Source organism: Podarcis pityusensis, assembly GCF_964106645.2.
Source record: "Podarcis pityusensis genome assembly, chromosome: 4".
In the NCBI taxonomy this organism is placed as follows: domain Eukaryota; kingdom Metazoa; phylum Chordata; class Lepidosauria; order Squamata; family Lacertidae; genus Podarcis; species Podarcis pityusensis.
This window is the reverse complement of record NC_138027.1, coordinates 1990329-2003448: the sequence shown is the minus strand read 5'-3', so window position 1 is coordinate 2003448 and position 13120 is coordinate 1990329. Positions and strand designations below refer to the sequence as shown.

At 48.8% G+C, this 13120-nt stretch overlaps 1 protein-coding gene across 2 annotated transcripts in view; it reads right to left on the bottom strand.

The window, feature by feature from the left end:
* Nucleotides 1-13120, bottom strand: part of LOC308475107 (uncharacterized protein) — a gene marked incomplete at its 3' end in the record, with an annotated part of 58704 nt that overhangs the window by 21570 nt on the left and 24014 nt on the right. The window contains exons 2-6 of one of the 2 annotated variants that reach the window (XM_081002018.1): nt 9633-9677; nt 6558-7048; nt 6283-6364; nt 5900-5982; nt 4453-4579 (exon numbers count right to left, since the gene is read on the bottom strand). In XM_081002018.1, the coding sequence (XP_080858144.1) occupies nt 4453-4579; nt 5900-5982; nt 6283-6364; nt 6558-7048; nt 9633-9677 (828 nt within the window). The remainder of the gene's footprint in view (nt 1-4452; nt 4580-5899; nt 5983-6282; nt 6365-6557; nt 7049-9632; nt 9678-13120) is intronic. The other variant, XM_081002019.1, reaches the window with a different exon arrangement.

Genomic DNA, 13120 nt, shown 5'->3' with positions numbered 1-13120 from the left:
GAAACCATTTTGATCCATTAAGGGGCGGATCATCTGAATCGGTCCCACCTCCCTGCAGAGGGGAAGGTTCACGGAGAAGTCCAGTTGCACCAGGAAGTGATCTGACCATGGCAATTCTTTAGTTTCGCTTTTACTTAGTGTCAGATCACCAATATCCATAGAGATGAACACCAGGTCTAAGGCATGTCCGTGACTATGAGTTGGGCCAAACATATTCAGGGACAGCCCCATGGAGGCCATGCTTTCCACGAAGTCCCAAGCGGCCCCTTGTAAGGTCGTGTCGGTGTGGATGTTAAAATCCCCTAGGACAACCAAATTAGGTGTCTCCAGGAGAACATCCACCACGACCTGGAGCAGCTCGGGCAGGGAATCCTTGGTGCAGTGGGGAGGTCGGTACACCAAAAGGAATCCTGTACTGCCCCTATTGCCCAACTTCCAGAACATGCACTCAGAGAACTGGGTCTTCCCAATAGGACGCCTGCTCCACAGGGTAGGATACAAACCAATGCCTTCAAGTGTTTTTTTTTTGTAAAAAAAGGCTGACTAAACATGCAGAAGAACCTTTTGACAGCAAGAGCTGTTAGTGGATAGTACTCCCTTGGGAGTGCTGGAATTTCCATTCTTTGAGGTTTTCAAATGAAGTTAGATGGTCATCTTTCACAGATGCTTTACTTGCTATTCCTGCATCACATGGGTGGAATAGATTGCACCAGGGATCACTTCAAGCTCGAAAGTTCTACAATTCCGTGATTCTCCCTTGTATGAATTTTTTGATGGGTATTCAGATGGCCTCTCTGGCGGAAACTCTTTCCACATTCCACGCACTGATAGGGTTTCTCCCCTGTATGAATTCTTTGATGGGAAGTGAGAGAGGAGTTCCGACTGAAACTCTTTCCACATTCCACACACTGATAGGGTTTCTCCCCTGTATGAATTCTTTGATGGGAAGTGAGAGTGCAGCTCTTACTAAAGCTCTTTCCACATTCAAAGCATCTATATGGTTTCTCCCCTGTATGAATTCTTTGATGTTTAGTGAGATCGGAGCTTCTACTGAAGCTCTTTCCACATTCCATGCACTGATAGGGTTTCTCCCCTGTGTGAATTCTTTGATGGGAAGTGCAATCTAAGCTGCTACTGAAGCTCTTTCCCCATTCCACACACTGATAGGGTTTCTCCCCTGTATGAATTCTTTGATGGGAAGTGAGACTGGAGCTCATACTGAAGCTCTTTCCACATTCCATACACTGATAGGGTTTCTCCCATGTATGAATTCTTTGATGGGAAGTGAGATTGGAGCTCTGCCTGAAGCTTTTGCCACATTCCCCACACTGATAGGGTTTCTCCCCTGTATGAATTCTTTGATGGGAAGTGAGAGAGGAGTTCCGACTGAAACTCTTTCCACATTCCACACACTGATAGGGTTTCTCCCCTGTATGAATTCTTTGATGGGAAGTGAGAGTGCAGCTCTTACTAAAGCTCTTTCCACATTCAAAGCATCTATATGGTTTCTCCCCTGTATGAATTCTTTGATGTTTAGTGAGGTCGGAGCTTCTACTGAAGCTCTTTCCACATTCCATACACTGATAGGGTTTCTCCCCTGTATGAATTCTTTGATGGAAAGTGAGAGAGGATCTCATACTGAATATCTTTCCACATTCCATGCACTGATAGGGTTTCTTTCCAATGAGATTTCGTTGATGGGAACTGGAATGGGAGCTCTGACTGCAGCTCTTTCCACATTCCAAATTTTTATGTGCCTTCTCCACTCTGGAGATTGTGTTGTGGTCACCTTTGTTCTTGATTTTCAATTCATCACAATCTGCAATGGAGAGAAAAAGGGATTAGAGCCTCAGGAACAAATGGAGCCCCCAGTTAGGGAACAATACTCATTAAATTTGTTGTAGAGAAAGTAGTGTTCATTACCTTTGTTATTTGTAATAAACCGATGTATTTCTTACTGGATTCTAATCGTTGGTTGAATGTTGCTTTGTTTGAAGTAAGTTACTCATTTTAAAAATTTTGTACTTTTGTAAAATTTTTGTACTTTTTGCAGTGGATTAGATTGCTTGTTATTATTACTGTTTCATGTTTTTACAGTAGCACCTCGGGTTACATAACCCTCAGGTTATATAAACTTCAGCTTATGAAAGTGACAAATCCATGCGCATGTGCAGAACAGTGATCCTTGGGTTGCGAAAACCTCGTTATCTGGCCGGACCTCCGGAATGGATCCCATTCGCAACCAGAAGTACGACTGTATATGTGTTGGAAGCTTCCCAGATTGGCTGGGGCAACCCAACCAGATGGTCAGGGTATAAATAAAAATTAATAATAATAATAATAATAATAATAATAATAATAAATTTTATTTATATCCCGCCCTCCCCAGCCGAAGCCAGGCTCAGGGCGGCTAACAACAATCAAATAATCAAACAATCAAATAATCTAACATTCTAAAAACATTTCATTATAAAAATTAATTAAAATCAAATTGATGGCAACCGTTAAGCAAAATTCTGTGCAGGTTGCCAGAGGAGGGAGTCAGGCTGCGCCCTGACCCAAAGCCTGGTGGAACAACTCTGTCTTGCAGGCCCTGTGGAAAGATGTCAGGTCCCGCACGGCCCTAGTCTCTTATGACAGAGCGTTCCACCAGATTGGAGCCGCAGCCGAGAAAGCCCTGGCTCTAGTTGAGGCCAGCCTAACCTCTCTGTGGCCTGGGACCTTCAGGATGTTTTTATTTGCAGACCGTAGGTTCCTCTGTGGGGCATACCAGGAGAGGCGGTCCCGTAGGTACAAGGGTCCTAGGCCATATAGAGCTTTAAAGGTCAAAACCAGCACCTTAAACCTGATCCTGTACTCCACCGGGAGCCAGTGCAGCTGGTATAGTACTGGATGAATGTGATCTCGCAGCAAAGACCCCATAAGGAGTCTCGCCGCGGCATTCTGCACCCGCTGGAGTTTCTGGGTCAGTCTCAAGGGCAGTCCCACGTACAGCGAGTTACAATAATCCAGTCTGGAGGTGACCGTCGCGTGGATCACAGTGGCTAGGTCAGGGCGAGAGAGGTAAGGAGCCAACTGCTTAGCTTGGCGGAGATGGAAAAATGCCGCCTTTGTTATAGCTGCAATCTGCGCCTCCATGGAAAGGGAGGTGTCGAAGATTACACCCAAACTCTTAATGGACGGTGCTGGCACTAATTGCACCCCCGCAAGAGATGGGAGTTGCCCCCTCAATCCCATATCGTCCCGTCCCAGCCAGAGGACCTCTGTCTTAGAAGGATTTAACTTCAACCGCCTCCCACGTAACCATCCAGCCACAGCTTCCAGACATCTGGTCAGTGTGTCTGGGGCCGAGTCAGGATGGCCATCCATCAACAGATAGAGTTGGGTGTCATCGGCATACTGATGGCAACCCAGCCCAAAACTCCGGACAAGTTGGGCGAGGGGGCGCATAAAGATGTTAAAAAGCATCGGGGAGAGTATCGCACCCTGAGGCACTCCACACACCAAGGAGTGGCGCGATGACAATTCCCCCCCCAAGCGCCACCCTCTGTCCCCAACCAGAGAGAAAAGAGTGCAGCCATTGAAGGACTGGATTCCCACATCGGCAAGGCGGTGGTCCAGGAGTTCGTGATCGACCATGTCGAAGGCTGCTGACAGGTCTAGAAGAATCAGCAGCCCCAACCCGCCTCGATCCAGCTGCCTGCGGAGATCATCTGTTAGGGCGACCAGAGCCGTCTCGGTCCCATGACCAGCGTGGAAGCCAGACTGGAATGGATCCAGAGCCGATGTTTCATCCAGAAACCTGACAAGCTGTTCAGCAACCGCTCTCTCAATCACCTTACCCAGGAATGGAAGATTCGAAACCGGGCGGTAATTGGATAGATCTAAGGGATCTAATGATGTTTTCTTTAAGAGCGGGTGCACCACTGCCTCCTTCAGTTCCCCTGGGAATATCCCGGTGCCAAGGGACAAATTGATGATATCCCCCAGGGGAGCCCGCGCCTCGTCTGGACATGCTCTAATCAGCCATTGCTATTATTATCACTGCTACTACTACCTGAGATTCAATCAGCCTGGCTCTTCTCTGGGGCAGATGTTGTTTGGCCCAGTCATGGCATCCCCTCCATCTCCAGTGTCAGTCGTCTCTTTGGTCAACCCAAGACTGACAGCAGCAAAAACAAAAACAGAAATCCTGACAGAAGCTACTTATCTTTCCTAACAACTCTGAAGCTGACATTTAAGATGCCTGGGCACTTCAGATCAGCCCTACTGTGGTAGAGGGAGGCAGAACTGGAGGAAGATTGTTCACAGAAAAAACTGTAATTTACTATTTCTTGTGGGGGTGTAAGGTTCCCAGGTTTTGTAGGGGGTGCTGTGAAAATATACGAGGTTTGTCACAGAGGTATTTTTTGAATTTCCTGGCAGATAGGACGATCCCATAGGGAGCCTTACCAAGAGAGGCCACGATCCCCCAATTCTCCTCCATGACGTCCTTATGCAGAGCTCTCTGGTCAGGATCCAGCAACTCCCACTCGTCGTCCGTGAAACAAACAGCGACATCTTCAAAGCACACTGGACCCTAAAAGAAAAAGGGAAATGTCCTCCTCTGAGACAGCAGAAATATGATCTGCTACACAATGCTCTGTTATTTCCTTCCTGTTAATTGCTGTGTTATTTCAATAGGATTGCTTTGCTGCACATTTTAATTATGGGTACCTATTTTAACACTTTAATTGAATTCTTTTATTCTGCATTTTAACTGTGGGTATTCGTCTTTGTGCAAATAGGTGGTACTCCAGCTTATGTTTACGTTTTTCTGCCTACGCAAGCATTCCAGTTTCCCCGATGGAAGGAACCACTTTCTCCTCTCCTCGTGAGTTGTTCTGGGGAGGTTCCCTCCCAATGCCCTAGAGCCAAATTCAAGGGGTTCATAGGGGCATGGAGAGGGGGAGGAGTGGGGGGCAGGCCCCATTTTGCAGTGGATAGGGCTGGCTAGGTGAATCTTGGAAATTGTTCTCGTCTGTCCGCTGCTTAGAAGCCTATTTTAGCATTCATTGATGAATATAGAAATACAAGAAGCCTAGTCTGGATGGCATCTGTCTTGGATGATCTAGCTGATATTCCTGCAATGCAGGGGGTTGGACTTGATGACCCTTGGGGTCCCTTTCAACTCTAGGATTCCATGAAAACTGCAACTACAGATGAATCCTACTGGCAACATTCAGAAGGCTGGTATGACAGAGTTATCTGGGCAGGAAATCCCACAGTTCACAGCTGGAGTTTACTCTTTATCAGCAAGAGCACGATGTTCACATACTTGGCTGAGTTTCGGGCTTCATGAAAACAGCAGCTCATTCCCTGAGCCTCTTCCTCCACAAAAGCAGTTGCTGAGAGTGAAGGCCCCCGGCTCCCCACAGCTTTCCAAGTCCCCTCCTCTCTGGGGTTTCTGGCAAGCAATTGAACAGTGCGCCAGTGTGCAGCCTGCCTTTACTCCTCCATATTAGACCTCTCTTGGCTCTGAGAGACAAGCAGGGAGGGTGGATTCTGGCAGAAGGAGAGGGAGCACCCGGTGGCTCCCCCTTCACCTGACTCACCTCTGCCTCTCAATCTTCCTCTCCCACTTGCCTCCTTCTTCTTCTGCCTCTGATTCTGCACTGCATTCTGCCACAGAGTCTCCCAGCTCACTAAGCCCTGTTGCCCCTTCAGCTTCTGACACCTCCTCTTCCCAGGCTTCTCCCTCTGACCGCCAATCCTTCCTCCACCTTCACTCTTTGGGCTCAGAGCAATATTCCCTTCCTGGTTCCCTGGCTGCTTCCTCCCACCATTCCTCTGTGCCCAACCAGTTCATGACATTGCTCCATCCCTCGGCCTCTGACCCCACAAGGCAGCTTCCCCATACCTGATCTGGTTCCACAGCCACTGCTTCCCTTCTGCCCCCATGAAAAGATGGATCAGGAGGTCTTGCTGGCTTCATTCTTTCACCTGCAAAAGAAAAAAAGGTAAGCAGGATGCTAGGAGTGCCTGCTTCTCTCACAGAGGAAACAGGACATCTCTAACTACAGATGGGGCTTTGAGAAAGCCTACCTGCTGAGTGCAGTTGAAGGTTTGTGCCCATTTCATGTTAGGTGTGCAGAAATACGTCTCCCCTCCTCTGAACCCTTGTTCCCAACCCCCACCCCTCAAAAAAAAAAAAAAAAAAAAACCAAGATGAAAAGAACCATCAGATGAGTTGGAAAACCAACAGAACAAGACCAAATGGAGAAAAGCCACCTTCCTCCTTACCCAGGGGCCTCTCTCTGGTGTCCAACGGAGGCCTCTCTGCCTCACAGGAATCCAGGTCCATTTCTCCAAAATGATCCCTTTTCTGAAAGAACAACAAGGATTCAAAACTGTAAATGAATGGTGAGAAATGTTAGAAAGAGAATGACAGAGACAGAATCTTTAAGGGTGTTAGATCTCATTCCCAGACAAAGGATGGGCCATCAGCAGACCATTTTTGGATGTTCTCCATCCTGTTTGGAGCCCCTTGGGAGTATCCAGAGGAAAGTCTCTCTCACCTGCTTTCTCTCTGCCTGCTTCCTCTCCTCTGCCTGACTCAGGAGGAAACCTTCGGCCAGGGCCACCGCCTGGGAACTGGTCTCTGCTCCACAGTTCCTCACCCAGCTCTCCATGTCCAGTGGAAGGACAGCCAGGAACTGCTCCAAGATCACCAGGTCCAGCATCTCAGCTTTCGTGTGCCTTTCCGGCTTCAGCCACTGGTGGCAAAAGTGGTAGAGTCGGCTGCAAACCTCTCGGGGTCCCTTGGCCTCCTGGAAGCAGAACTGCCTCAACTGCTGGCTCTGCACCTCTGAGCGGAGGGTGTCCTCCTCACCCAGGATCTTCTGCACAGAGTTTTCCCAGAATCCCCCACTGCTCCCAGTTTGGATGACATGGCCTCTTCCTGCTCTAGGGCCAGCTGTGTCTCGCTCATCCATCTGTGCTCTCAGGAAGCCTCGGGGAGATTGGAAGGAACACTTTGGTCTTCTGCCAAGTTCTGTCTGTCTGAATCCTACAAAGCAAATACATTGTTCTGTTACAAAAGTTGTACAATATCAGGAGAAGAAAAAGTTTCCCTGAGCAAGCATGGATGAGTCTTCCTGGGAACCAGGGTAGGACTGCACCACAGCCCAGACTCTGAGCTATCTTTCTAAAAAGGAGGAGGAGGAGGAGGAGGAGGAGATGATGTAGGCCTCTCGAAGGGAGATTGTGGAAATGTGGAGGCAAGCGAAGAGATTAATCCGAGGCGACTCAGCCTGGTTGCTCCTGCCTTCCAGTCAATGCATGAAGTCAGAACTGATTGACAAGGGAGTCATTGGTTCCTAGTGAAAAATGACTAGGTGTGTTGAGTCCGAATCTCCTTTCTTGTAGCTTGAAGCCATTGGTTGGAATCCTGCGCCCAGGTGACATGGCTCTCCTAAAGGCAGGCCTCACTGTACACTGCCTTCGTTGATCTAAAAGCAGCCTTTGATACAGTCTCCAGAACCAGACTCTGGGACAGACTACAGGGTACCTACATAGAATTAAGAGCTTCTGCTCTTAATTCAGGCACTGCACGCAAACACGGCTCTTAGAGTCAGGTGTAGCCGCCTAGGACACCTAACGGACCCTATTAAAACCTCTAAAGGAGTCAGGCAAGGGTGCCTATTGGCCCCTCTACTATTCAATTTCTATCTAAATAATTTAGTATCTGCACTCCATGACTCCGAACTCCACCCTCCAAAGCTCGCAAATCGGCATATTTCGGTCCTGCTATATGCCAACGATGCAGTAATTCTATCTAGAACCCCCATTGGACTCAAAAGAGCACTAAGAAAGCTCGCAGCATACTGTGAATTTGAATGTCTCAAAATCAACTATCAAAAGACCAAGATACTCGCTTTTGGGGAAAAACCAAAGCTTAAAAGCTGGGAACTCCAAGGCCATAAATTAGAACAAGTCACAACCTATACGTATCTAGGAATGGTGGTATAGGCCTCAGGAGCCAACAAACTACACATAAACTCCATCGGGAGTTCAGCGGAAAAACCCGCAAATTGTATCCTTAAATTTTTCAGAGCACAAGGGGGCTTCTTTGTTCCCGCAGCTCTAAAACTATACAAGGCCAAAACTTTGGCACAACTCCTTTATGGTTCCTTTTTGCGCCCGCGTTCCTCGGCTTTCTCCCCCCTTGAGAGAGTTCAATCTAGACTTCTTAGAGCTCTCCTCCAAGTGCCCAGATGTGTCTCAAACGCATGGGTTAGATTAGAAACGGGGATGATGAGAGTGGAGGCTAGCATCTGCCTAACATCAATCTACAAATGGTTGACATTGTATCTGATCCCCAGAGGGATAGCCCCATTGATCCTCTGTGACCAATTCCAGTCGGGCTGGCAGACTGCAGTCCTGAACACCCTCCGGAAACTGGGTTTTGCCCCTCAAGCCCTTCTAAGTCTGGGCTTGGGCCAGGCAAAAGCCACAGTCAGGCAAAGAATATTAGATACCGAGAGAGAACAGGACTGCGCAAGGTGCTCCGACCATAAAATTGGAGAAATCGAGAAATATATAGCCGCACCGGCAGAATATCTCTTCTTCCTCGCATCTAGAAATACAAGAAGGGCCTTTACACTCGCCAGAAGCTCGGCTCTTCCCTCGCTGGTCCTGGATGGAGCTTCTAGAAAAGTTGCGTATGCTCAGAGACTTTTCACCTGTCCATTGGGAGAGATAGGAAGCCAAAACACTTGTTCTTTAGACGTCCCTTTTACGAAGAGACACGTAGTAAGACCATTGATCCCCTGGTGGTGAGGCTCGCTGACCTCCTGCAAAAGCAAAAATTAGACCTTTTCCTGTTAGGCAAAGATCAGAAGATGACCTGGATGGTCGCCAGATTCTGTGTACAGATCTGTAGGCGCAGACCATCTCCCAACTCAAAATAGTCTGTCATGAAAATCCCCAAACTCAGTTTCATGGGTGACTCTGAGTCAACTCCCTGGGATAGTAGTGTGTTGGTGTCCTTTGTTTTTAAATTTGTTGTCGTACATAAATTGCCTGTTTTACTTCTGTGACTGTACTCCCAAGTGTGTTTTATAAGCTGGTCTCTGACCGTAATAAATTATCTAATCTGACACGGCTCTCCCATCTCCTCTCTGTCTCCTCCTCTCCAACTAAACATACCCAGCTCCTCGGCTTGATCTGCTTGGCTGGCCTCCTCTGCCAATAAGGGGGCGGTAGAAGCAGAAAGAAAGGAGGGAAACGAACGAAGAGGTTTGGGAGCAACCATTCACGCATGTTTCCTATGTTGTGCAATGACGCTGACCCGTGTCACACACAGCAGAAGTCCTACGCATAAGCTTCTTTACAGAAGCTAGATTTCTATCTGCTAGATTTCCCAGGGGGCTCTGAATAATTTTTCTTCTAGAAGGGGGGCGGGAATCTCCTCCCCTCCCCCCCCCAAAGATCTAAAGGAAGGAGACAGTTCCTGCGACCTCGCCCCTCCCTGGCTGGACCCCCTGCTCCCTGGGGCTTCCCCCCCCCATCAGCCACCCTCCCCTGCTGCATCCCCGGGACCCCCACCTTCTTCCCACTGCACCCTCTGAGGGGAGAGAGAGGAGACTCACCAGATCCCAGGAGAGGATTGCCCTTCCCAAAGGGATAAGCAGCGTCTTTATACAAATGCAAGACATACAGCATTGTAGTTGCAAACCTCGCGCAACCCCGTCCCTCCTCGGCAGGACCCCCTGCTCCCGGGGCTCCCCCCCCCCCACATGCGCCACCCTCCCCTGCTGCAGCCCTGGGACCCCCACCTTCTCCCCACTGCACCCTCGGGGGGAGGAAGAAGAGACTCACCAGGTCCCCGTGGAAGAGAGCAAGGCAGGATTTGCAATAGCAGAAAGCACCCCCGCCCCCGTTTGCAGGAAGGGGAGGGAGGGGCTTTTCCTCTGGAGGACCTGGCCCCCCCTTACTTCCTGTCCTCTCTAGGAATGCAGCTCAGTTCCCTTTAACCCTTGCAAAGCCGAGTCCACCCTGCTCAGTCCTCTCTGCCTTTTCTCTCCTGCATTGCAGAATCCCAGAGATGCTCATTTTGAGCGGACGCTCTTGGTTGGTCTGTGATCTGCTCCCTCCCTTGGCCAGAAACTGGAGGAAGAGGTTGCAGGGAAAAGGGGGTTGCAGGAAGCAAGGAACCTCATCCTAGAATGGGAGGGAGCCCTAAGGGTCATCTATTCCAACCCCCTGCAAGGAAGGAATCTCAGCCAAAGCGTCCAACCTCTGCTTAAAAACCTCCAAGGAAGGAGAGTCCGCCATCTCCCAAGGGATTCTGCTGCTCTTCCCGTCAGAATGTTCTTCCTGCTGTTTAGGCAGCAGAAACTGCTTTCTGGTCCTCTGGGTCCCTTATTCTGGGTGCTCCCCTCTAGGGCAGGAGAAAACAAGCTGGTTCCCTCTTCCATGGTTCAGCCCTCCAGATATTGAGAGGTGGCTCTCAGGTCTCCATCCAGCCAGATCTCAATTGAGGGAGGAACAGGAAGACACGCTGTGCCTGCCTCTCCTGGGACTACACATTGCTGAGCTGAAAAATGCAGGAAAGTGCACATTTTGAAGGCTTTGGGCATGTTTTGTGAACGGAGAAATCTGAGGGCTCCCTTGGACAAAAAACAAGGACACCAGCCAGGAATAGCAGAGCAAAACAGCAGCCAGTTGGCTTGGTCTTTCTTGAAGACTGTCATGGCAGGACTCCCACCTGACACCAGGTGGAACAAGATGGAAGCCCCAAACAAAAGAGAACCCAAACTTTTATTAGCTGCTAATCCCCATGTTACACCCCCCAAACTACATCACTCATACATCATGGTAAGGGGATGTCTGGTGGCAGTAATCTGAGCATCATGGACCCCACCCCATGGTTCTCCTTGCCCTCCACCAAACACACATGGAGTGTAACAAAATAGATATTTACATTTCCCTGTTTCCCAGCCAAGTCAATCACACCCTTTTGTCTCCATCTGGGTTTGTTATTTCTGGAATGGCTGCCTGTCTGGCACTTAGGTATCAGGATGCAAGAAATTATCACTCAGGCAGAGGGGCTGCTGAATAGCTGAGCTCACATGTCTAGATGAATTTCTGAAGTTTTCCCAGTGAGCCAGTACATAGATACCTTTATCAGTGAATTCTTACATTTGGTATTGTGCAGCAGAGGCCCTTTGACCAGATAGGAAGAAACTGTGATGAAGTGTTTTGTGGGGACAAGTCACAAACGTCACAAAAGTGATGGTGCTGATTTTGGTAGTGGGCTGCATGTGCATGATATCTGCTGCAGGGGCAACCCCCCCCCCCCAAAAAAAACTATACATAAATTCCTGCAACATTTTGCCTTCCACTGTCCGGCTATACCTCTTGGCTCATCCTCCAAACTTTGCTGGGGGGCTGTGTTCCCCCTCCCAAAGCAGGGACAGACTCTTAGCACCTGAACGCTGTACCACCTCATTGCTGCTGCCGGGGGTGAGAGGGTTTATATAGTGGCGGGTGATGCCCTTTTGGAATATTTGGCCAATTAAGTGAGGCGGGGAATCCCTCAAGGGACGGAGCAGCAGCTGATTTGCTACCTGTGCTATGACACCCTCCTCTCAGCTGAGCAGGCGCCCTGGGGGGACCTCAGAGGGGAGGTCTGGTGGCAGGAATCTGAGCATCCTGGACCCTGCCCCATGGTTCCCCTTGCCCTCCACCAAACACCCATTGAGTGTAACAAAAGAGATTGCTGGAGGCAGGGGTGGGACCTGTTGGCCCTGAATATCTGGATTGGCTAAGCAGATGAAATGGGTAGAGGCATCTCAGCCAGTGGGAAAGGCAGCCATATCGACTATGGCAGGCATAGGCAAACTCGGCCCTCCAGATGTTTTGCGACTACAATTCCCTTCATTCCTGACCACTGGTCCTGTTAGCTAGGGATGAAGGGAGTTGTAGTCCCAAAACATCTGGAGGGCCGAGTTTGGGGGTTACTGCACTATGGGTTGTGGACTCTCCATCTTTGGCAGTCTTCACATACCTGTCAACTGTCCTGCTTTGAGTGGGATGTCCTGCAATTCCAGAAGCCACCCTGGCTTCTGATTGGCTCCCAGGATGTCCTCTTTTGGCTCCCGTGAAACTGTGGCCCCAAAAGTCGCCCATTTTGGGGGGTCCTTGCTCTCGCGTGATTTACGGGACTCATTCAGGAGCGTGGCCCCAAAAGTCGCAGGTCCCAATTTCCCTCTGCAACATGTTGGAGTGTAGGCAGAGTTTGGGAGGACCACTCTCTTCATATTCTATGGCTGTGGGTGACAGGAGAAAGAGTGGACGATGTCAGAATCTTCGGGGGGCCAGCAGAGGAGCCTCCCTTGGATGAATCACCACAGCCCCATAGTGGCCGTAAAAGCAGGTGAGCAGTGAGTCTCCCCTCAAGTTTTAGAAGGAGTTCTGCATTACTCGGCTGTCTCACAGGATGCTTTTTACTATGGCTTTATCATTGTTGTTCTGTATTGTGCTTTTAATGTTGTACACCGCCCTGGGATATTCTGATATAGGGTGGTATATAAGTTGAATAAATACTACTACTACTACTACTACAACTACTATTATTATTATTATTATTATTATTATTATTATTTCCCCGCATTCTGGAGTGCCAAGTCTTTTTGAGAGAACTGCTGTGGAGCTGAGATGAAGGAGGAGAGACCATTTCCTCTCCACCCAGCAGAGGTGTGGAACTCCAGGAAGACACAACCTGAAAGACAGTGCGCTATTTAATTAATTTTTTTTATAACTCCTGCTTATATGATGTTATGATGTATTGTAATTTTCATAAAATGTATACATTGCTTGATTGTAAGAACACACAAACACACTCTTTCGTCTCCCATTCTAACAGAATACCGCATGTGCCTTTCAGCAGTTGGAATCGAAGTCTCTCCTGTATTTGTCAAAGGACTCTCTGAAATTCTGATGTTAGCCTGTATTTCCTTTTCATGTATGTGAAGAAAATGCCCTCTGGGAATTCCCATTTATATCTGATGTCAGCTCTTCTGAGTGCTATTGTTAAATATCTATATTTGGTTCTTCTAAGTCTCAATTTCAGTGG